At 36.4% G+C, this 25,221-nt stretch overlaps 1 protein-coding gene across 1 annotated transcript in view; it reads right to left on the reverse strand.

Moving 5' to 3' along the window:
* Positions 1–261: 261 nt before the first annotated feature.
* The window catches only part of LOC126327663 (esterase FE4-like), a 139,963-nt gene continuing 115,003 nt past the window's right edge, over positions 262–25,221 (reverse strand). The window contains exons 8-11 of the mRNA XM_049995906.1: positions 7,529–7,710; positions 1,413–1,545; positions 1,147–1,267; positions 262–1,041 (exon numbers count right to left, since the gene is read on the reverse strand). Coding sequence (XP_049851863.1) covers positions 888–1,041; positions 1,147–1,267; positions 1,413–1,545; positions 7,529–7,710 — 590 coding nt within the window. The 3' untranslated portion in view covers positions 262–887. The remainder of the gene's footprint in view (positions 1,042–1,146; positions 1,268–1,412; positions 1,546–7,528; positions 7,711–25,221) is intronic.

The raw sequence follows: 25,221 nt of genomic DNA on the forward strand, positions 1-25,221 counted from the left end.
CCCTCTCCTTCCTTCCTTCCTGACGAAGCAACTGCCAGTTGCGAAAGCTTGTAATTCTGTGTGTGTGTTTGTGTGTTTTGTTCATGTGCCTGTCTGCCGGCGCTTTCCCGCTTGGTAAGTCTTGGAATCTTTATTTTTAATATGTAATTACTGACCATTAGATGTAAACAAATTAAGTTCTTATAGGCTCATTCATGGTGGGGATAGGATAAAAATAGCAAACAGTGCTCACAGCATATTGAATAAAGAATGAGAAAAATATAAGGTATAAAAAATTAATCTTTATTATATTTATTACACATTTTATGATTCAAAAAGTCTTTTGCATTAAGTTGTCAGATGTTAGTTGGCAATAATGAACAAATTATACTTAATATAAAATTGTGATACTTGATGGCAGGATTGGGCCATCAAGAGGGGCAAAAGAGAATGAAAATTATGCTAGCTTGGGGAAGAAATTCACTGTCAATTTTTTTATGTTTGCCTCTTGACGACTCAATGCATGTGCTGTTTGGTGAGTATTTGTGATAGCTGAAACATATTTACTAGAAATTACGTAGCTCATTCATATAAATAATTATAAAAACTGTGCATTTCTCCATAACAATACCTTATTTTTCGTGTGAAAATAGTCATTTCTGTTAGGTATAAAGTAATTTTAACTCATGAAGACAACAAGTAAACAGAATATATAAGAATGGAAAATAAATCTCTATGTTTGCATATAATGTTAAAATAATGGCAGAGGAAGAGTGAATGATATTAATAAATACATCACAGTTTTGCCAATAACTAAAATCACAACAAAAATTAACAATATTTCACATATATTCAGCTTTTTCTTATACTCATTATTTTCATTTTTTATGTTTCCTTGAACAATTTATCTATGGCATTACAGTGTGCCAGAAATCCATTCTTTCCTTGTTCAGTCCAGTCCCAGTATAAAGAGGTGAAACAAACTCTAAATAATTTGTGTTGTTTGTTTCATACTGATTCCAGTCTTCTGTAAGTAATTCATCAATAACTGGAGTGGGATCACTGCAAAAAGAAAATAAGAAGAGTAAAAAATAAAAAATTAGTTTTAAGTATCAAAAGTTGAATCATTGCTTTGATTCTGTTCTGATGAAGTGTTTATTGACTCACCCGTATTTCACAAAATTGGCCCACATATGAAGCAATTGCAGTCCAACTTTGTATCCAGCAGAATCTGGTTCAAGATTAACATAGTTTTTTGCATATCTTGTATCATCCCCATGGCAAGCTCCTATGAGAATGTACAGCATTTATTGTTACAATTATATGTTAGGAAGAAGTATCATAAGATATGGACACAAGCCACTCAACTTCTTTAATATGAGATACATGTAAAAAAAAATTATATAGGTTTGGTACTTCCAAGGACACTTTACCTGGAAAATCAGGGTATACATTGAGTGGTCCGTTGAATGAGAACTGATAATAGTACACAGGTTCCGGAGAACTTCTACTCATATTACGTATAACAGTATCTACTCCTTCTGTAAAACTAAGATCTGATGCCAACTGTAAACAAAGGAAAAATTTAGTATTATCAACAAAATGCTGCAGACAAAACTGAACACTGAAAACAAAATAAACAATATCATGATCAGTGCAAAACCCTGCGTAACAAGAGAATTCAAAACTATGATGTGGTGTTATTTGCATTAATTCATTCATACATTAACACATCATGTTTCATAAGTTCCATCATCTTGGAGAACTTTACAGGATGTGGAATGAGTTGGTTTACACATTAAGAGATAGAAGAGGCCTCTGCAGACTATTCGTGTAAGGTACATCAATAATCACTTATGATCAGTGTTAATCTACCCACACTGATAATTATCAAAATAACTTCCATAGAACTATAACAGCAGTCATATTCCACACAGAATGTGCAGCTGAGTTGGGACTCCTTTTAAAAATAATATCCAACAGGTCTCTCAAATAGAAAATTGCCTTATGGTTGGAAGAAAGCATGGGCCACACCCTTCCACAAGAAGAGTAGCAGAATTGGTATACAAAACTACTTTTCATTGTAACTGAGAGCCATCTGTTACAAAATCTTAGGATGTTTTCTGAGCTAACAAGTAATGAGATATCTTAAAAAGAATGGTCTTCTCCATGCCAGCCACCAAGGATTCCATAGACACCAGTCATGTAAAACACAACCCTCTTTTTCTTATATGACATCATGAAGTTCATGACTCAGAGCACTCAGATGGACACAGCTTTTCTTGAGTTTCAATGGGCATTTGACCCAGAGCCACACTGATGTTTATTAATGAAAAATCATCAACATATGTTGTTGAAACTTTATACACAATTAAATTTGGGTCCCACGCAGTTCAGTATGTATGCATTATGTGACAGTTGGTGTTAAAAGTAACCTCTCACTTTCTGCAGCTCATTCAGTTATCTGTAAGGAAGTGCTTTCCGTAAAGAGTTGTGCTAATTATAGTCAATTTTTTTTTTACATTAAACTGCATTGCTCAAGATGACTTTGTCATAGCACAAAATTCTATTGCTTTATGCAATATATAATAATTTAAATTGTAGTCCAACTTTTATTTCTCGAAAACAAAAGAAATAATTTTGATTCAATTTCTGAATATCCTTTATTTAATACAATTAAATATTACAGACTTTAACCAATGCAGAGGTAAAACTAGGTTTACCCAGAATGAAGAAACTGATTTCAATGGGCTGTAAAAGAACAAGCTCATTAATTCCCATTATTGAACGTCCAGTTGAGATATGTGAGATTAGCTTCAAATAAATACATCAGAACCTGCCTATAACAACATTCAAAGGACCTTGAAAATTATTTAGCTATAACTGAGATTTTTATTTTCAGTCTGTTGTGGTGGCAAATGGAAAACAACAAATTTATTTAGACTTGTTTTATTTTACATACAGTATTAACATTTAAGCTTACATAAATATAGTTCATCCAGCAGTATGTTGAGTTCTCACCAGATTTATTTACTTAGGAGTTGTGATGAAGCAAGCTGAGATAATTTTACTTCCCTTGTTGTTTTGCGATCTGCCTACTTAAATTCATTAAAGAAGATGAAGCACTACAGAGTGAATTAATCATTCATTTTACTCTGCTGTCTATTTGCCCAATACACACTTTCTAAATGATGTTCTATGTTCATTATTTCATTTGCAATTTCACTGCTCCATCCCCCAGCTTCATAAAACATCTTCATAATTCTGATGGTCTCTAAGGCATCATTCACAGTAGGGATAAGCACTTTCTTTCTTTCTTTCTCCTCTTCTTCTTCACCTCCATCACCAACTTTGCCAACTTCATGTTCACTGTTGCCCTGATTCTACACTTCGCTTGCTATTTTGTCTTCAGTTTGCACTTTGGTTGTAGCAAGGCCATCATCTACTGTTGCATATATTTCATAGTCACTCTGATTGAGATATTGCAGTTGATTCCTGGCAGCAATGCAGATAGTAGCAGATCATCAGTATAATTGAATGTGTCTTCAGTTAAAGGTGGCATTTATTCCTTCAGTTGCAATTCCTGTATGACAGAAACAGTTCTTGAATGTTTTGGGCTGTGGCCCAGCTCCAAGCTTTGGTAATGCATCTCATCACGTCCATCAGTGTAATAGAACAATCCTACTTTCAGTAGAATAAACTTATGATAGTGGCATTTCAGACCTCTACTTACTCATTCATCTATAAGTTGCAATAAACTTGTATTTGCAGGAAGCAAAACAAGTTTAATGTTTTCCAGACGAAAGAGTGCGGGATGCTGGACAGTTGTCATCAAGAACCAGTATCTTAATTTCCTGACTTCTAAGCTCCCAGACCCAACACCTTATCTCAACTTCAAAGAGTTCAGAGGTAATCCATGACTTTTTATTAGCATTGTAGTGCACTGGGAGATTTTTTAGATGTTTAAACACAAAGGACTTTTCAATTTACCCATCATGAGCAATTTTTTCTTCTCAGTTCCATCTATGTTAGCACAAATCAGAACTGTTATTAGTGTTATTAGTTTTAGATAACTTACCAGAAACACATTTTTTACCCTTGAATTTCAGAGTTTAGTCAGGTTGCAGTTTCAAGAATATGCCAGTCTCATCTGTGTTAAATATGTCATAGTCTGCATATCCTTCACAAAATGTAGGCCACATGGTAGTGAGCCATTGTTTGATTGTTTCAGTATTCACACTGTTGGCTTCACCACTCACTTTGCCAAAAGTAATACTGTGATGTTGCTTGAATCTGTCAATACAGCCACTGTTCCACAAAAATTCATCATCTTTTAATTTATTGGCAATTTTTTTTTGTTTTCACCATAAGGAGAGGTCAACTAATGGGTACATTGATGCTTCTCTGTTGCTTAAACCATTTAAGCAGCATTTCATACATTTCGCTTCATTCAGCTTTTCATAACCACTTAATTTTAGATCCGTTTTGTTCAAAAACATTAACAGTTTTATCCTTGTTCTTCCAGATCATTTGGACTATGGAATTTATGAGGCCAAATTGGTGACACATGCCACCTGTTTAGCCCCATTCTAGATTTTTTGAATCACTTTTACTTTTTCTTCTATAGTTAAAACTTTTCCTAGTAATCCTGTTTTAAATTCCCACACACTTCATAATAAATTGTCATGGGAACTAGCATCACTTACACTGTTGATTAGTTCTGTGATTGCCACCACTACTGCAGTATGAATGCACTAGGATAACAATAAGCTTATGAATCTATACTACACCTATTGTTGACAGAAGGGCAGAGAGAAGAATGTGCCAGGTTGCCATATAACAACAACAGATTTCCTTATACAGTACATTGATTCTCTGAAAGTCTTGTTGCAAAATGAGGCTGAAAATGACATTACATATGATGTACATGTGTATACATTTTTCACATTAAGCAAGAATGAGAAGTATGTTCCTTATGAGAAATATGGCCATATCACAGAAATCAGGATGTTATAGCCAAGTTGTCATTGTAACCAATTTCATTATAAGAAAGTTCAATTGTATTAACTTGCAAAGCTGATAAAACAAATTTTGACAAATTTAAAAGATTTTACTATGAAATGTATACAAGACCAAAACTTTCACAAGATATACTGTTATTTGTCAGCTGCTGAGAGTATTTGAAGTTTATAATGTCAGTCATTGTATTACAAATTTATGAATGAAATTGTAAAAGATATTAAACAAATTTCAAAAAGGACTGGTATGATGAAGCAGTCCACAGTAACAGCAGATATACCATCTATACAATTCCTGTCTACTGAGGTAGGCTCTGTTACAGTTTACATATTTTGACATTATGAATAGTTCATGGATGAATGGCCAGATGTTGGTGTTCAATTGGCACAATATTTCAGCAAGCAACCACACTGCCCTCATCATAAGCACACTTGATGTTGGGAATGTGGTTGCTTCCTGAAATACTGAACATGTTGGACCCTGACACTGAGCTGTTCATCTATGAGCTATTTCATCACAAATTATGTCAGGAGAAGTTGAAGAGTCATGCCCCGATGTTACTCCTTAACAGTGACTTTTCTGTGGCCAGATGGTCAGCTTTGAAAAGTCATTTATCTAGTCACAAAATTAATTTCTTGTTTTAGTGTCATTGTCCTTGGAAATTCATGTATAGCATCAGTCAGCAGCATTTGCTACATTTTGCTAGTCTATAAAAATCATGTACACATCTGCATATGCAATGAAGCCACACACCAAATTCATGGTTATATTTCATGTTAACAGAAGGATGTGTAAGGAAGCAATGTTTATATGTCACACCATATCAACAGTGGTGTGGTGGCTGCACTGTCAGTACCTGTTACTCTATTTCCTTGGATAAGATGGAAATCAGCATGTACTCTTTAGGAATGGTAATAAATAGACTGCTTAATTTATTATGAAGTCCACTATTAGGTATTACACTGAATAAGCAAAGGAACTGGTGCACTTGCTTAATATAGTGTAGGGCACCTGTAAGTACAAAGAAGTGGCACAACATGAAGTGGTAAGGACTCAACTAATGCCTGAAGTAGTGCAGAGGGAAATTGACACCATGGATCCTGCAGGCCTGTCCATAAATCCCTATGAATACAAGGGGGTGGAGATCTCTTCCGAACAGCGTGTTGCAAGGCATCCCAGATATGCTCAATAATGTTCATGTCTGGGGATTTTGGTGGCCAGTGGAAGTGTGTAAACTCAGAGGAGTGTTCTTGGAGCCATTCTGTAGCAATTCTGGACATGTTGGGTGTTGCCTTGTCCTGCTGAAACTACCTACGTCCATTAGAATGCACAATGGACATGAATGGATGCAGGTGATCAGAGAGGACACTTCCCTACATGTCACCTGTCAGAGTCATATCTAGACATATCAGGGGTCCAATATCACTCCAATTGCACATGCCAGACTCCATTACAGAGTCTCCACCAGCTTGAACAGTCCTCTGCTGACATGCAGGGTCCATGGATTCATGAGGTTGTCTTCATAGCCATACACATCCATCCACTTGATACCATTTGAAATGAGACTCATTCAACTAGGCAACATGTTTCCGGTCAACAGTAGTCCAACTTTTTGTGTCAGACAGATCCAGGCAAGGTGTAAAGCCTTGTGTTGCGCCATCATAAAGGGTACATGAGTGGCCCTTTGGCTCTGAAAGCTCATATCATTGATGTTTCATTGAATGGCCCACAAACTGAAACTTGTTGATGGCCCAGCATTGAAATCTGCAACCATGTGTGGAAGGGTTGCACTTTTGTCACTTTGAATGATTCTCTTCAATTGTCATTGGTCCTGTTCTTGCAGGATCGTTTCCTGGATGCAGCGATGACAGAGATTTAATGGTTTCCTGGTATTCATGGTATACTCATGAAATGGTCATACGGGAAAATTCCCACTTCATCATTACCTCGGAGATGCTGTGTCCCATTGCTTGCAAGCCAACTATAGCATCACATTCAAATTCACTTAAATCTTGATGATCTACCATTATACCAGCAGTAACTGATCTAACAATTGCACCAGACACTGGTTGTCATATATAGGCAATGCTGACAGCAGTGCCGTATGCTGCTTGTTTACATATCTCTGTATTTGAATAGGCATGCCTATACCAGTTTCTTTGGCATTCCAGTGTTGGTGGTAGATGTTCATTACAATGGACGAGGAGAAAAAAATTATACATGGTTGATGCATGATAGTTTCAGCAATATGTGTTTTACGTTACAGGGCTAATTGCATGAAAATTATTCCCTATACAATAGAAATGTACTGTACACATTCTACATTGTTATCACAACATGCCTATTTGTTATAAAAATGAAATTATATAGCTATTTAAGAAAAAGTACTTTTGTTTTAAAATTCAGTACTCTATTACATAATAAATTACAGGATACCTTTTATTTATATTACTGTGCAAACAACTGATTCTAGAAATAAATAACATGATGTATTTCTATGCCACATCAAATTTTAAAGAGTATAGGTTACCTTGGCAGTTGAGTCGTTAAGTTGTAAAGTAATTTCATTGTCACCATAATAAAATTGTCGAATTTCTGCAGAGACTCTTAACTGCTCTTCTCTGCTTGACAGTCGGAGCTCATGAGCAACATAAGCATCAAAGTTGTCATTCAAATTCTTCACATCTTCTTCAGATGCAAACACACCACCTTCTGCAAAATAAACATTCTGTATAATTAATGTTAATATTAATTACGTTACTATCCTATAAGAAGTGTCACTGTCATAAACAACTAATTCTAATGTGCTAGAATATTTGATAGAGCATATTTGGATGGAATTTAACTGCAAAGATCACAAACAAACTCTATAGGATTTCAATATTTAAGCATATTTCAAAGTCTATAAATAAAAAGCTGCTGCAGTAATTGAAGAGCATTATTTTCTTACCCAAAGGTGATAGCAAGAATGAATATTTCAATGATATGAGCATTTTGAAAGCTGTCTCTTGTATTTTCACTACTTAAATGCCACTATTTTGCATACATGTTTAGCAATGTGTGATCTTCTAATTCATAGCTTCATTTGGATACTAGCCTTTTCTCCATGGCTTTGCCCAAGTATGCATTACACACATATACTGAACACACCTCATCCTCCTCCACCTCCTCCTTCTCCTCCTCCAAACCTCTCTGTGTCCATGTCTTCCTCTCTCTATCTGACCATGTCAGCCTCCGGCCTCTCTCTGTCTATCTCCTCTTCCCCACTCTCACTGTCTCTTCATCTCTGCCTCCCCCACTCTTTGTATAGTTCCTCCAACCTCTCTCTCTGACCATATCTTCCTCCCCATGCGGTCCAACCACATCCATCTCCCCCTCTCTCTTTCCATATCTGCCTCCCCATCTACCTTTTTCTCCTGCCCAGAACCCTCTACACTTTCCACTTACCTTATGCAACAGGCCCATCTGCCCTCTCCCCCCCCCCCCCCCCCCCCCCGTCACTTCATCCCTACCCTCCGCTATCCATCTCAGCCTGTTCCCAGCAATGCTTATCATCATATGTATCCCATGAAATATAGTTCAACAATGCAGGCTGATACTTCTACAATAACACACCTCTCATGCAAAACAGACTACACATCATGGGCTTGAAAATAATTAATTTACCCCTCATGTGCAAGCCACCATGGAAAGAAAGTCAAAGCAGACTGATAATACTCCAGCACAATGTGCTTGGAGGTGTACATGTCCAGTTCCTGACAACCATTTCTAGCCATTCAAATGTAGGATGTGCTTCAAAGCAGGCTGATTTGGCATGCCAATACTGTTCCTACACAACATGCCTGTTTTGAGGGGCAGTATGTATGCCAGGGGTTGGAGAAAACACGTTTTTCCCTTGTATATACACACATCTGTTGTAGCTAAGAGGTAATAAACCCCACAGTGCTGACACTCATGAGGCCTGCTGTTTCTGTGCCAAATTTGACTCAAATTGCTCTTTAGGTTTCACACCTACATTCTGCTTTATATATATAACAGACAGATTCTACATACACTTACAGAAAAAAATCACAACACAAATAAATAATTAATGTAGAGTAATGAAATTTTCAGAATACATTTGTCTAGGTAACATATTTAAGTGACTACATTGCAAGATCACATGTTAATGTATGTGTGAGATAAGCCATTGCCAATGTGCAATGTTGGTGCATTAATAATTGGTGTAACCACCAGAATGTTTAATGCAAGCTTGCAAATATGCAAGAATTGTGTCATGCATGTACTGGATGTCAATCTGGAGATGGAGTTCCAAACCTATGGCACTTGGTCAGTCAATGCAGAGATGGTTAATGCTGTTTGTGGAAGATGCTGGACTTGTCATTCGATAAGGTCCCATATGCGCTCAATTCGAGACAGGCCTGGTGATCAAAAAGGCCAAGGCAACATGTCGAGATTCTGTAGAGTATATTGGGTCACAACAGTGGTATGGGGATGAGCATTATCGTGTTGAAAAACATCCCCTGGAATTCTGTTCATGAATGGCAGCACAACAGGTCAAACCACCAGACAGACATACAAATGTACAGTCAAGCTGCACAGGACAACCATGATAGTTCTCCTTCTGTCATATGAAATTGCACCATGGCTGATAACTCCAAGTATAGGTTCAGTGTGTCTAGCACATAGTCAAACTGATCACAGCCCTCAACTGGCCTCCTTCTAACAAACACACAGCTATACTAACACCAAGGCAGAATCAGCTTTCATTCAAAAACACGACAAACATACACTCTACCCTCCAATAAGCTATCACTTGACACCACCGAAGTCACAAATGGTGATGGTTTGGGGTTGGTGGATTGCAGGCTTGGAGCTGTCCTTGAAGTAACCCATTTGTAAAAGTTCATTGTGGCACTGTGGTGCCAGCTGCTGCTCAAATTGCTGCTGCAGATGAAGTACAATATGCCAGAGCCATATGCTGAACACAGTGGTCTTCCAGCTTAGTAGTGCCCTATTGCCATCTGAAACATAGTCTTCTTGTGACCATACATTCTCATGACCCCTGCTGCCAACATTTGAAATGGTCACATTCCTGCTAAGTCTTTCTGCAATATTCCAGAAGAAACATCCAGCTTCTCATAGCCTATTACTCAACCTCGTTTGAACTCAGTGAGGTGCTGAAAATGGCATCTTTGTCATCTCAAAGGCATTTTTGACTAACATCATCTCACCAGATTCAATCTCAAAGGTAACTAATGCTCATGACCATTATGTCATATATTTAAAGCAAATCTGATTTGCATCCTCATAGTAGACTACTAGTGGCACTCTTATATTAATGGTTGTATTGAATCATATTATTTTTATTTCTTTCCTTTTCTTATATATAATCTATATGTAAACTAAATGAGACATAAACCAGATACACTGCCAAAAGTAAATTAACAAGTTGTTTTATGGCTAGGATAATGTTTTGATACATCATTAAATATCTGTATGAAATGAAGTAAGAAATATGCTCTTCAGTTTATTAATTCATGTATCTTCACCCTTTTGTTTCAGGAAGTGGTAGTGCATGGATGTATGCTTGGATCCATTGCACCAACATTGTTAAAAATGTGTATTTTAACCACTCACTAAAAGTATCACAAAACGTTATTAGAAAAGGAATATTTGTTCAAATGGTTATAATTTCAACTCCTATCTGTTCATCATTTCACTCACTGCCAAGATCCTGCATCAAGAGGTTCCATGCAGACAAGAATAATTAAAGCCGTATATGGAGGAGTGTTCTTGCAGTGACATTGTCACACTCAAGACTTCATACACTGGAATTAATGTGAAGGTAATGACTAAGACTTGATAGGCACTTGGTTTACTTGTACTAAAAGTATTGTGCTTTGTGTGTTTAAGAACTTCTAGACAGTTCAACAATTTCAATGGTTTCAGTGATAATTTGGTAATGCACACTACTGAAAGCAGCAGTACATAATGCAAATTATGTTAATTGATCTTGAATGTAATGATATTCCAGGTCTGTTGATACTGGTATCAGTTAAAGTTCACACAAAATTGTGCACAGATTCATAAATTACCTTCAAAATTTTCTGAACTATTCTTTCCAATCAATTTTTCCAATATTCAAGCAATTATTAATCCATTTCCATTCCACATCCCTATTCATGGTGCAAAATTTGAATGGACATAATATTTCAGATGTAGAGACAGTCTATCAACTTTCACTTATGTCATACAACTCCTTCTTGGTGCTGCATCCATTCGTTTAATTTGATTTTGTAAATTAACTTCTAATTTTCAGTATATTTAGCAAATGATAATGATTTCTGTTGACGCTTTTGTTAAATCTATTACAAAATTTCACACCAGAAGTATTTTGGATTTTATGTAGTTAACTGGAGACTTTAAATTCATTTTAAGAAAGAAAAAGTGATGTCACACTGTCATGAAAAAGGATAAAAGTAGTTATTTAGTTGAAATATGATAATAATGATTGTATCTGTAGCAAAAGGTTGCTCTGTTGCACAAACACATAGACAAAAATTTTCAAAGACCTGTTAAAAAAAAAAAAAAAAAAAATCAAAAATCAGCATTGAGCCTTATGAACTATGAGTGTGACACATCAGTTTCATTAATAGTTTTGCTTGATATGGAGGCTTCAGTGACTGTCCTGTATGTTTCCTAAAAAAGTTTATGTACATTACCACTCCTCATTTCTTTCTTATCTGAATAAAACTACAGTATATACTCTGTAACCAATCATGTGGTCCATCATGGAGGGTATCCTATACCACTAGTAGTCATTCCCTTTCCTGATCCACTTGGAAATGGGTTGAGGAAAAAAAACAGCTGTCTGTATACTTCTGTACAAGGCCTAAGTTCTCTTATTTCCTTCATGGTCCTTCTATCAGATATACGTTCATGGTAGTAGGATCATTCTGCAGTTAATCACAAATGCTGATGTTGTAAATTTCTTGATAGTCTTACGTACATGGTCTCCTTTGCAAATGAACTATATTTTCTGACAATTCTCCCAATAAACAAAAGTCGAGCATCTGCCTTTCTTAGAACTGACCTTGGGTGTTTGTTCCTTTTTTTTTGGGAAACTGCAATGTTATCCCAGCAGCACTAATTCTATGTTAGAACACTACAGGATTGCTTTTCCTACTCATCTTTGTTATCTTAAATTTTTCCACATTTAGGTTTCAGAGGTTTCAAAATCTTTAGATCCCAATTCTTTGTTATTTAATAATTTAATAGGATATGGGTTCTGCCTCTTTGCAAATTCACTCCTTTTTCTTTTTAGCAATGTGTTTGCAAAAAGGTGGAATCCATATCCTATAATTTAACTGCAAATGTGGAAAGAAAGGACAAGAGCTGCATATCAAAAAGATGAACATTAATAATTTAAATACAGTCATTTTTCAAATGAGTTAGTCGATCGTTTAATAAACTGTTCCTGAATAATTACCTTGCACACTTTCAAATGTGCAGTATATAAGCTATTCTCATTCAGATTAACATTCCTCTTTCAGCCTATCAACAAATTCATCTTGACACCTTTTCTGTGTTCCTACTTGAACTTCATTTTTTATGAGGAAGATTCAAACATGCATAATAATGCATATGCAAAACTGTGATGTTTACAACATTAAATATTGGATACATTTGTCAATAAGGAGTAATAAGTACTCCTATTTTCTAAACAATAAGCATGTTTTTAGTCTGTTGATTGCCATTTTATTATTTCTTGATTACTAGCTTTAGGAACTACTGCTTATCTTTATATCAGTTGTACTGACACAGTAGCCCAGCTTACAGAAACACAATTATCACTATGTCACAGATATGAAAACCAAACTTGTATAAAAAACAGCATAACAATTTTGTTTTTATTGTGTATGACACTGAAACAGTTGTGTTTGTATAAGAACAGTTACTGTGACAATACAAATGATATGTAGATAGACTACAGTGTCAGAAGCCAGTAATAAATAAGTATCATTACAATCAACACAGTGAAAATAAATGTATCTACAGTTTGTGAAATAAATTACAAAAATATAATTTATTCTAAATTTGAGTAACTGTAATAAAAATAATTGATTAAAATTCCAGAATAATATAGCAACATCACTAAAGAAAGTGAGGTTTTTGTAATATCATTATACATAAAGTCAGAAGTTTTCTTATGCCATAGAAGCCAATGGGACTTTCATTCTGGATTATTGCCTCTCATGCTCCATTGATCCAAGTGCACAGTCCTCTAGTACTGATTGATAAACAACAATAATAGCTAGCTGTTTAGTGACAGTGTTCCATACAAATAAAATATATAGTACACCTGATGGATGGATAATTTACATGAAAAGAGTCACTGACTGTTACCTCAAAATGCTTGGAAATGTTGCAAAACATGTCACCAAGATGCATAACTGAAACACCACCAGAAGCATTCTGCAGAAATCATATGACTTTTGGATTCTACAGTTCCCTTGATGTTGAGTTTGTTGTTGGGGAAACCACCAAGTGATTTGAGATTTCAGTGCCAATGTACACCAAATACCATATATATGATAATGGTAAAAGAACTGCAGTGTTCTTTGAATGCTTTTTTTTTCCTAAATTTACACAACAGTATTTCTCAATGTGTTACCTTTTTTTCTTGTGATTACTATCTGCATTCACTGGACACCTCTGTTACACTTTGATATGGCCTACATTGACATGTTATGGTCATTGCTGATTATCTTTGAATTCTCTTGATGACTGCTGGCAGGTTTAGCTGATAAGGACTTCAAATATTAGAACAGTGACATAGAATATCTTGTATGCCATTTCTTCACAGGTACACCATATTACCCCCCCCCCCTCCCCCCCCCCCTCCTCATTGCCACCTTCACACACCCCTACAAATTTAATTCTTTCATTTATTTCTCCTACTACTGCTTTCACATTTTTATTCAATTTCATACTTTGTTGTAGTATTACCCCCATATACTGTGTTTTTGTGCTCCAACACACTAGGCTCATAATCACTTGAAAAACTATAGTGTTTACCTAATGCAGATGCCCATTTTATATTATTTTGAATATCTGTATAACTCTCAAATATGTGTTAGGCCTACAGCAGCTAAATTTAATGAGCTCAGAATACAATCATATTTCTTTGGCTGCTGTGCCTCAGTTCTTTTTAAACAGTAATACTATTAACAGGATGACTCTACCAGCATTTTGGCCTAGGTAACACAATATTTCAAATATGTGCAACACTACTAAGCTGATTTTGTGTGTATTTTGTTTCTGACAGTGCCACTACATCTTCATTATGTTAGGGCAGCTATGCCTCATCATATTTTAAGGGCATGTTTTCTGCTTTTCATTTGTCAGTGTAATATTTTAAGACATAAACTATCCATTATTTGTATTTAGTTTTCCCATTTTTCTGTAGATCAGAAGATGGTCAGGCATTTCCAACAAATTATGGTCCAGTGGGTGCAGAGCTGGAGCCTGGTTGTGTCCAAGAGGTGTTGCATCACAATTGAATTAGGTAAATTTGGTGAGCAAGACATGCATGTGAGTTGATTATCAAGCTACTCAAACCACTGTAGCATGATTCTGGCCTTGTGAAATGGATAGTTATCCTGTTAAAAATTGTCATACCATCAGGGAAGCCATTAAACATTAAGGGATGCAAATGGTCCACAACAATGATCACAGGGGCTGCAGCTATCACAATAGCTCTGATTACAACCACAAGTCCCATGAAAACACAGCTGAATGTTCTCCGTAGCTTAATAAAGCCCCCACTGAATGCATATATGATATTATGGTTTTGAGCAGCTGTTCGTCTGAGACATGGTGGAATAAGAATAAGAATAAGAAAAAGATTCATTCAAAAAGGTGACACATTTCCACTGGCGCATGGTCCAGTCTCAATGATCTCAGGTCCAGTGCAGCTACAATTGACAATGTAATTGTGTCAACATGGGAACAAATGGGTGTCATCTGCACCAGAGCCCCATGTTCAATTATATGCAGTGAACGGTGTGCAGCAAAGCACTTGGACCTGCATCAACATTGTGCTCTGTCATCAGATCTGTCATCTGTCATAAATCTTTCTCTATCCTGATTTTCACAGTGGACAAACCACAAACCTCTGTCTTCTGTGCCATACATGCTCATGACAGTAATGTAAGTACAGCTGGCCAGCATCAGGCAGCAGGCCATTATAATTACACCTTGCAAGGTTGTACCTTGTATAATCACAAGAATGATTCCCCATTTTTCTCTACTCTGCTTTACTTACTTGCATTGCTGTGTCAAGGGCAAACATAAAACAAAGTGGGAAGGGGATGTGGGGGGAAGATAAAACATTCATATTTGGAATCAGTCTTCATAAATGCTACTAGTATTCATTCATTGAATCATTCACAAATTTTGTTCTGTCAATCCTATCATGAAGGAGAGCCTTCAGTTACTTATTAACAGATGGAAGTAACAACTACTGGCTATCTATGTAAAGTATATTAATAACAAGCTACAATTACTCAAACTGATAATTATATCAATTACTTCTAGCTTACTTTATATACACTCATGGTGAAAAAATCACAACATCAAAAAGTACTTAATGTAAAATAATGAAATTTCAGGAATAAATTTGTCTACACAACCTATTTAAGTGATTAACATTGCAAGATTACAGGTTAATGTAATAAGCCATAATGGATGTGAAATGGTGGTACACTGATGACTGGTATAACTACCACAAAGTTGAATGCAGGCATGCACTGTGTTGTACAGTTGCTGGATGTCAGCTGCTAGGATGGAGTTCCAAGCCTGTTGCAACTTGGTCGGTCAATATATGGACAGTTAATGCTGTCTGTGGATCACACTACAGTTGTCATCCCAGTGTCTCATATGTGCTGAATTGGAGGCAGATGTGGTGATTGAGTAGGCCAAGGAAACATGTCAGCACTCTGTAGAGCATGCTGGGTTAGAACAGTGGTATGTGGGTGAGCATTATCGTGTCAGAAAATCCCCTCTGGAATGCTGTTCATAAATGGCACAACAGACTGATCCATGACATACAAATTTGCTGTCAGGGTGAGTGGGATAACCAAGAGCGTGTTCCTATTGTTATATAATATCACACCCTGGACAATAACTTCAGGTGTGTCTAGCATGCAGAAAAGTTGGTTACAGGCCCTCAACTGGCATCATCAGACAGCCATCAGTAGCACTGAGACAGATTTGGGATCAGTGGAATGCCTGCTACAGGTCCTCTGGCTTGGAGCTGTCCTTGAAGTAACCAAGTTGCAGAAGTCATTGTGTCACTGTGGTGCCAACAGCTGCTCAGATCGCTGCTGTAGATGTAGTAAGATACACCACAGCCATATGCCAAATGCAATGGTTTTCCAACGTGGCATTTCCACGTGACCATCTGGAGCCTGGTCTTCTTGCATCTGCACATTCTTGTGACCACCAATCAAGTACAGTGGCTGCATTCCTGCTAAGTCTTTCTGCAGTGTCACAGAAGCAAAATTGTGCACCTCACAGCCTATTACATGACCTTGTTCAAACTCAGTGAGATGCTGATAATGGCATCTTTGTCACCTTAAAGCCATTCCTGACTAACATCAACCCACCATGCCCAATCTCAGAGGTAACTAATGCTCATGACCACTACAACATGTATTTAAAGCAAACTTCATCTGAATCCTTGTAGTTGTGCTACTAGCACCACTCTTACATGATTGGTGTGAAATCTGAAAAGACATCATCTTTCAGATTTATAAACAGGCTTACCAATTTTTTTAACATCTCAGAAAATGCTGCAGGGTAATTTTTATTGTTTACAGTAGTTCTACTAGAATTGCATATATTAGATCATGTCTGCCATTCTCAGTAGATAACCCATAGCAGAAGCCAGACTGAGCTGTTGTTATAAGGTTGTTCTCAGAAAAATGATTCAGTATTCTGTGGTGATCTGGTTTCTCAAAATATTTTGAGAACATATAAAACAGGAAGATTGGTCTACAATTAGAGATCAGTTTGTTATCTCCACTTTTGCATACAGGTGTTAGTACTACATGCTTCACTCTTTTAGGAAAAGCTCCTTCACCTGTCAGTTGATTTCAAAGGCAAATGAAAGATAGCAGTTCCAACTCAAAGCAACTTTTTAGTACTTTGGTTGGGACATATTAATAACCAGAAGATTGACATATGATTTTTGTGAGCCATTTGATGTGGGAGGGAACATAATATCTGCTATTTTCAGCTACTGTTAAGAAGAGTTCATTGAATTTAGTAGCCAATGATTAAAATTTTGCATCATCTGTCTCACTGCTACTTTGCAAAATAGTTTATAATGCATTTTAAGTGATGATTACAATTAATCTCCTGCATTAAATAAAAATCTCTCTTCCTAGTACAATATATTTTAATCCCAGATGTCAGGCAACCTTCTCAGATTCCACTGTAAATATCCCTGACTCACTGTGCAGAAAAATTGGATTCAAAATATTGTAAGAATATTTTGAGGAAAAACGTTGTCATCAACGATGTGCCCTCGATGCACTTCTTTCCATTTTTCACCTTGTAAATTGTCTCAAAATTGTGTGGCTGAATTAACATTTAAATGTGAAATTTTACTTTTTGTTTCTAAGTTAAACATCCCTGATGGGGGTCAGTTATTGCAGCCATTTGACCATAATGGTCAGATAAATCATTTACTATGGGTTTCACATTTATTGTACTAAGGACAAATGCATTTACAAATAAACCAGATATCCACCCATGCAAAACTCTGTAAAGAGCCAAAATTCTGTGTATAAATCAGCTTTTTTAACAAAATTGTAACAAGCAATACACTTTTTTTGCTTTCAATATTTTGTGGATGCTGTCACGAAAAAAGTTTCAAATGTGCAAAACTTGTTGGAAGTCGCTAAGTGCTCTCATTCTCAAACACTTTAAGAATATAGTCTGGATACTTTGCATACCATGAGTTATGTTGTCTCAAGACATATATCCAGTTTCTAACTTTAATACTTGACTTATTGCATCATCTCTTTAATGTAAGATTATTCTCTTTGATTAGTAGAATATGACAACATTTAAAATTTTTAAATTTAATCAATAATTAAATGAAATACTGAAAATCAATTTTTTTGCCCCTAGAAGCCTTTAGACAGGTAACCTGCAACTGGGTGTCAATTTTAGCCATTTAGTAATATAGATTATGAATTGCTGTTGCACTGTATCCTCCTATTACCAAATCTGGACTGCATTAATCCTCAGTACCCTTGTTTGAAACTATTCAGGATGAACACTATATTGAAATCCCCACATACAATCATTTCCAGTAATTACTACTAAGTCTTTTTAATTGTCCCTTGAATTGCTTAATGAAGTTAAACCATTTACTGCTGGTCGCATATAGATTATCAGAACTACTATCTTGTAGGTTGGCAAGTATGTTACTAAAGTAGAACATTCAAGCAAGTGTAATATGTCTATGGCATAGGACTTTCTAGTGCCCCAAGAATTTCTGTGTAAATTCTAGAAACACTTGGCCTTCAGCCATCTCAAACACCCGATATTTTAAGTACGTCTGCGGGAGAGTGAAAAACATTTCTACCGATCCACCTGTTTCTCTCTGCAGATTGGAAGTTTGTTATTAGCAGACTGTAAGAGGGGTGAGTCAACAACAAGTGTTTGCTGCCACCATCATAGAAGATGGGAAGAGAACTCAAGGAATAATTATGTCATAATAATTATGTTGGATTCTTTGATGTGTTAGTCTCTGTGGTGATTGTAAAAAAGACTATTGAACAGTTGAAGATAGATTGCTGTGCACATTCCTGTATTCAACTTGTTTGAGACCAGAGGCTTTTGAATTAATTCATGTCTTGGCTATGAATAAAACAAGACACATGTATGCTATTTGAATATTTGTAAATGAGTCTAACATGTAAGGAATAAGTTAGTTTGTAGAAGTTATTATCTGTAAAAGTTGAAAACGTAAAGTGATTGATCCTGAAAGTATTAAATGAGTACCAAAATTATGTCAAGGACAGAGAAGTATTTTAATAAATTCCCTTAACCAGCTAAGTCTTCAGGGAAGAAGCTTGTGGAAGATCGACATAGCTTATTACTCAGGGAAGAGGATTGGCTACACACAAAGTGCAAATTAACTGAATTGAGAGATGTGTGTGCCTTGTAACCCAATACCACACTGTCTCTTGCCATCCAAACAATGTTAGAATGTGGTGACCTAAGTGACTGGACCCAAAGGAAATGGGAATTTAAAGATAGTAATGGAAAGAAAATATTAGGCATTGCCATAGCAACCAATCCTAACAACATATGAGAACTGTTTCCAGTAATTGTATTGAGGCCAATAAACAAATGGAAGAATGTTGCGAGTGCAACACTGTAAAAGACATGAGAAAGTAATAGTAGAGAAAACTGGAGAGAAGATCTCAACTTTTCGACTAAGAAGATTGGATGTGGAGAGTAAGCTGTCTTTACACATGTACATCATGCCGATGCCAACGGTGTAACCAGCCACCAACGCTGACTGCACCAGCTGCTGCTCACTGCTGCTGACTCTGCGTCCGCTCACCGACGATGATGCTGAAACCAACAACTGATGCCACCAGCGCCAGTGCTGTCCACTGGTGCTGATTATACACACACCAACATAGCTAGAATTCTATGCCAGGTGAGCAAAAAATAATAATTTTTTGGTAAAGTTGAGGGGACGATTAAATGATAAACTTTTAGTGTAGTTACTATACTCGATGGTGAATTTTCTTTTAGGTGATTAGTAGGTCTAAGAGCAATAAAATTATGGATCAATAACAGCTACAAACTTCAGAACCAACCACAGCCATTAAGGTGAATAGGGAAATGTCAGACGTTTCTGAATTAGTGAATTTAATTAAAGCCCAGTGGGCAGATTCAGCAGCTGTAAATGCTCAAATTGCTTCCTTAAGAACAGAGTTAAATGCTCAAAATGCTTCCTTGAGACAAGAACTAAATGCTAGATTATATGACCAAAGTGCTAAGTTGGATGACCAGAAGTCTGATACAGCCACTCAAAGTGAAAAATTAAATACTCAGAATGAAGCTCTAAGGAGAGAAATAGGTTTAGTACATTCTACTTTAAATGCTCATAGAGAAACCTTGAATAGTAAAGCAGCAAATATAGGTTAATTAAATACTGAATTTGACTCTTTAAATGATAAGGTAGAAAATCTGAAGTTAGATATAAAGAGTGAACTGACTAGTTCTTTGAATACTCCGTTAATCAACTATTTACTGAATTTAACCAGAAACAGGAAGAGCAACTTCAAGATTTAACTAAAAAATAAGAATTTGACATTGAAGATAAATGTAACGATGTAGAAATGGAACTTGTCAAAAAGTAGGGTCATTCCAAAGCATATGCAATGTTACCTTCGATGTTGTAAATCAGAGGTTGCACACCCTGAAGGAGAGTATTGAAAATCAGGATAAGCAAAATCCTTTTGACCAATCACAAGTTGCAGGTGTCAACCCTTGAGTTGATTCTGTGGAAAGGGATTTTAAAGAGAAACTAGAGACATCAGATACCTTAATTATAAGCAATCTGGAGGAACAAGTAGAAGAGCTGATAGACAGAAAAGTGGCTGAGAGGGTAACCCCAAACAACATTTCTTCGGATTTAGCTTTGGAACTTAATGATATGAAGAAAGGCAAAGATAGTTTATGGAAAGAATTCAAACTTGTCCAGTATAAGGTAGACAAAAAAGTGGCTTCTTCTAACGTGGTGTTAACCAGTGAGGGTATAACTGACCTACAATGGGGAGCAAATTCTGGACTATCCAGGCAGTTTCCAAAATTTAAGCCAGATGGGGACATACACCCAACTCATTTTCTGAAATGGTTTAACCAAGCCTTGCCAAAAAAACTGGGAAGACTAAAAAACAATAGAATTCATGGTAGGGTACCTTTTAGGAGAGGCTTCAGAATGGGGCACTGTGAGCATTGAGAATTTTTCATCTTGGGCTGACTTCCAGAAAACGTTTAATGAGATTATTGGTCAGACAGAGCCCAAGAAAAATTATTATCTGATTTGTGGGACCCAAAGTATTATAACAGTATGTGGGGAACAATGAGAAGGTATTCTGACTAGCATTTGACTTGGGAAAAGTACTTAGATAAACCGATTGAGGAAGAAGGGTTAGTTAGGATATCAATAAGGCGATTACCTATCTATGCTAGGAAAGATATATTATATAGTGGGTGGAAGACAATAGAAGACATGTTATCCTTTGTAAATGCAATACCCTGATTTGGTAACCAGATGGTGATTACAAACAATGAGGAAAATATTATGAAATCTGAAACCAGGGCAGGGGCCCAGGTCATAGAAATACATTAGGAGGCCTAGCTTATAATAAATATGTTTGCTTTATGTATAAAGTACAGGAGTGTACACAGTATGTATTACTGGGACCCAAAAGTAAAGTTGTGAAACACAAGACCCAGGTGAACTGCATCATTGGGAACAACTCTTTTCATCAGACAGTTTTAGTCGTGGAAAGTATCAATAGAAAGGTGTTGTTTGGCATAGACTGGCTATCAAACTTTATCTTCATACTGAATTTTGAGGAAAATCTTCATCATTTTCGAATAGTTGATGATAAATATTGTGTAAGGTTTGTGATGGACCACTATAAAGGTAAACAAGTAACTGAGAATCAGTATTTACGATTAACAGCTACAGCGCAGTTGTCACCAGAGCTTGAAAACACAAGTCATGCATCACACAAGCTGACATACAAAACAAAGTAAATGAGTCCCCAATGTTAACGAACAACCAAAAATTGGCATTATCTACAATTCTATTGGAATACGGAATTGTATTTTCTGATAATCTGGGTAGTATTAGTGACTATGTATGTAAATTTAAGATTAAAGATAATACTCCATTTTTTTGTAGACCCTACCTGATCCCAGTAAGCCTGAAAGGAGTGGTTAAGGAAGAAATAGATAAGATGATTGAAAATAAAATAATAGAACATAGTATGAGTGTTATGAATAACCCTTTAGTAGTGGTAAAAAAAGGCTACAGGAGGTGTGCGGTTAGTGCTGGACACAAGGACTTTCAATAAGCATATAGAGATGGAATGAGAAAGACCAATTAACATTGATGAATTACTGTCCAAATTTGAGAAAGCACAGTATTTTAGCACGATGGACCTGACTGCTGGGAATTGACAAATTCAGTTACATCCTGATTTAAAGAAGTATACAGTATTTCTATTTGATGGGAAATCATTTTAATGTGTTACAATTTGGACTAAATATCTCAGTATCCGTGTTTATACGCATGCTGCACAAGGCATTAGGAAGGGAATTGTTAAGAGAATTAATAATATATGTGGACAATAGCCTTATAATCTCTGCTATACGGGAAGAACACCTTAAGGAAAACCATGAAAAAATTAAAAGAAAAGGGTATTACAGTAAAATTACCTAAATTGCATTTTGTGAGGCAAGAGCTTAAGTTTTTAGGGCATATTGTAGGAGTACAGGGAATTAAAATCCGATCTGGAACATATAAAGGCCATTAAGGAGTGTCTACCACCTAGAAACATAAGACAATTGAAAGGATTTATTGGAATGGGCAGATATTATGTATGATATATATGAAGTCAAGAGCCGAACGACCCAAGACTTCTGAATTTATTACAGAAGGGAATCCCATGGAGTTCAGACCAAGAGGCTAATGATGCATTTCAAGATGTGAAAAAGGCACTAGTATAATCACCTATACTATACTATCTGGTTATGGGTGAGCCACTTAAAATTACAACAGATGCATCTGATGATGGTATAGCAGCGGAACTTTTTCAAGGAGAATGGAGTCTGGAAAGTAAAATTCACAGATCTATAGCTTTTGCTAGCCGAAGTCATAACAATCATGAATTAAACTATACATCTACAGAGAAAGAACTTTTAGCACTAGTATGGAGCATCCGAAAATTCCAAATGTTAGTATTGGGGTCAGAGATCCATATTCAGGATGGTCCATTGATAGTGACCGGGCCAAATATCTCACAAAATAAGCATCAAACAAAAAAACTACAAAGAACGAAACTCATCTAGCTTGAAGGGGGAAACCAGATGGCGCTATGGTTGGCCCACCAGATGGTGCTGTCATAGGTCAAACTGATATTAATTGTATTTTTTTAAAAATAGGAACCCCCATTTTTTATTACGTATTTGTGTAGTATGTAAAGAAATATGAATGTTTTAGTTGGACACTTTTTCTGCTTTGTGATAGATGGTGCTGTAATAGTCACAAATGTATAAGTACGTGGTATCATGTAACATTCTATCAGTGCTGATGGTATTTGCTTCGTGATACATTACTCATGTTAAAATGGACCGTTAACCAATTGCGGAAAAGGTCGATATAGTTTTGATGTATGGCTATTGTGATCAAAATGCCCAACAGGCATGTGCTATGTATGCTGCTCGATATCCTGGATGACATCATCGAAGTGTCCAGACCATTCTCCTGATAGTTATGTTATTTAAGGAAATAGGAAGTGTTCAGCCACATGTGAAATGTCAAACATGACCTGCAACAAATGATGGATGATACCTAAGTAGGTGTTTCAGCTGCTGTCGTGGATAATCTGCACATCAGTAGCAGACAAATTTCACAAGAATTGGGAATCTCAAAAACGACGGAGTTGAGAATGATACATCAACATCGATAGCACCCATACCATATTTCTATGCACCAGGAATGGCTTTGAACATCATGTACAGTTCTGCCACTGGGCACAGGAGAAATTATGGGATGATGACAAATTTTTTGCATGCATTCTATTTAGCGACGAAGCATCATTCACCAACAGTGGTAATGTAAACCGGCATAATATGCACTATTGGGCAACGGAAAATCCATGATGGCTGTGACAAGTGGAACATCAGCAACCCTGGTGGGTTATTGTTTGATGCGACATTATGGGAGGAAGGATAGTTCCCCTTAATTTATCGATGGCAGTCTAAATGGTTCAATGTATGCTGATTTCTTACACAATGTTCTATCGATGTTACTACAAGATGTTTCACTGCTTGACAGAATGGCAATGTACTTCCAACATGATGGATGTCCGACACATAGCTCATGTGTGGTTGAAGTGGTATTGAATAGCATATTTCATGACAGGTGGATTGGTTGTCGAAGCACCATACCGTGGCCCACACGTTCACCTGATCTGATGTCCCTGTATTTCTTTCTGTGGGGGAGGTTGAAGGATATTTGCTACCATGATCCACCAACAATGTCTGACAACATGCGTCTGTGCATTGTCAATGCATGTGCAAACATTACGAAGGCAAACTGTTCACTGTTCAGACGAATGATGTTACACATATTGCCAAATGCATTGAGGTTGACAGACATCATTTTGAGCATTTATTGCATTCATGTGGTATTTACAGGTAATCACACTGTAACAGCATGCATTCTCAGAAATGATAAGTTCACAAAGGTACATGTATCACATTGGAACAATAAAAAAAAATGTTCAAACGTACCTATGCTCTGTATTTTAATTTAAAAAACGTACCTGTTACCAACTGTTTGTCTAAAATTGTGAGCCATATGTTTGTGACTATTACAGTGGCATCTATCACAAAATGAAAAAAGTGGCCCAACTAAAACATTCATATTTATTTATGTACTACATGAATATGTAATAAAAATGGGGGTTCCTATTTTAAAAAATGCAGTTGATATCCGTTTGACCTATGGCAGCACCATCTAGCGGGCCAACCATAACGCCATCTGGCTTCCCCCTTCAAGCTAGATGAGTTTCGCTCTTTGTAGTTTTTTCATTTGACGCTTATTTCGTGAGATATTTGGCCCAGTCACAATCAATAGACCACCCTGTATATACAGATCATCAAGCTCTATCTTTTTTAATGAGTAGCACATTTTACATAGTAGATTAATTCAGTGGATGTTGTTTCTGCATGAATATGACATTAAAATACAGTATGTAAAAGGCTCTGAAAATATTGTACCTGACACTTTGTCTAGATTACCTCTAACTTACAGAAGGACCCAATCTAATTTTTGAGATAAATTTTATAACAATAGAATATCCACACAACAGGGTACAAGAAATG

The sequence above is a fragment of the Schistocerca gregaria genome, chromosome 2 (genome assembly GCF_023897955.1).
Source record: "Schistocerca gregaria isolate iqSchGreg1 chromosome 2, iqSchGreg1.2, whole genome shotgun sequence".
NCBI lineage: Eukaryota > Metazoa > Arthropoda > Insecta > Orthoptera > Acrididae > Schistocerca > Schistocerca gregaria.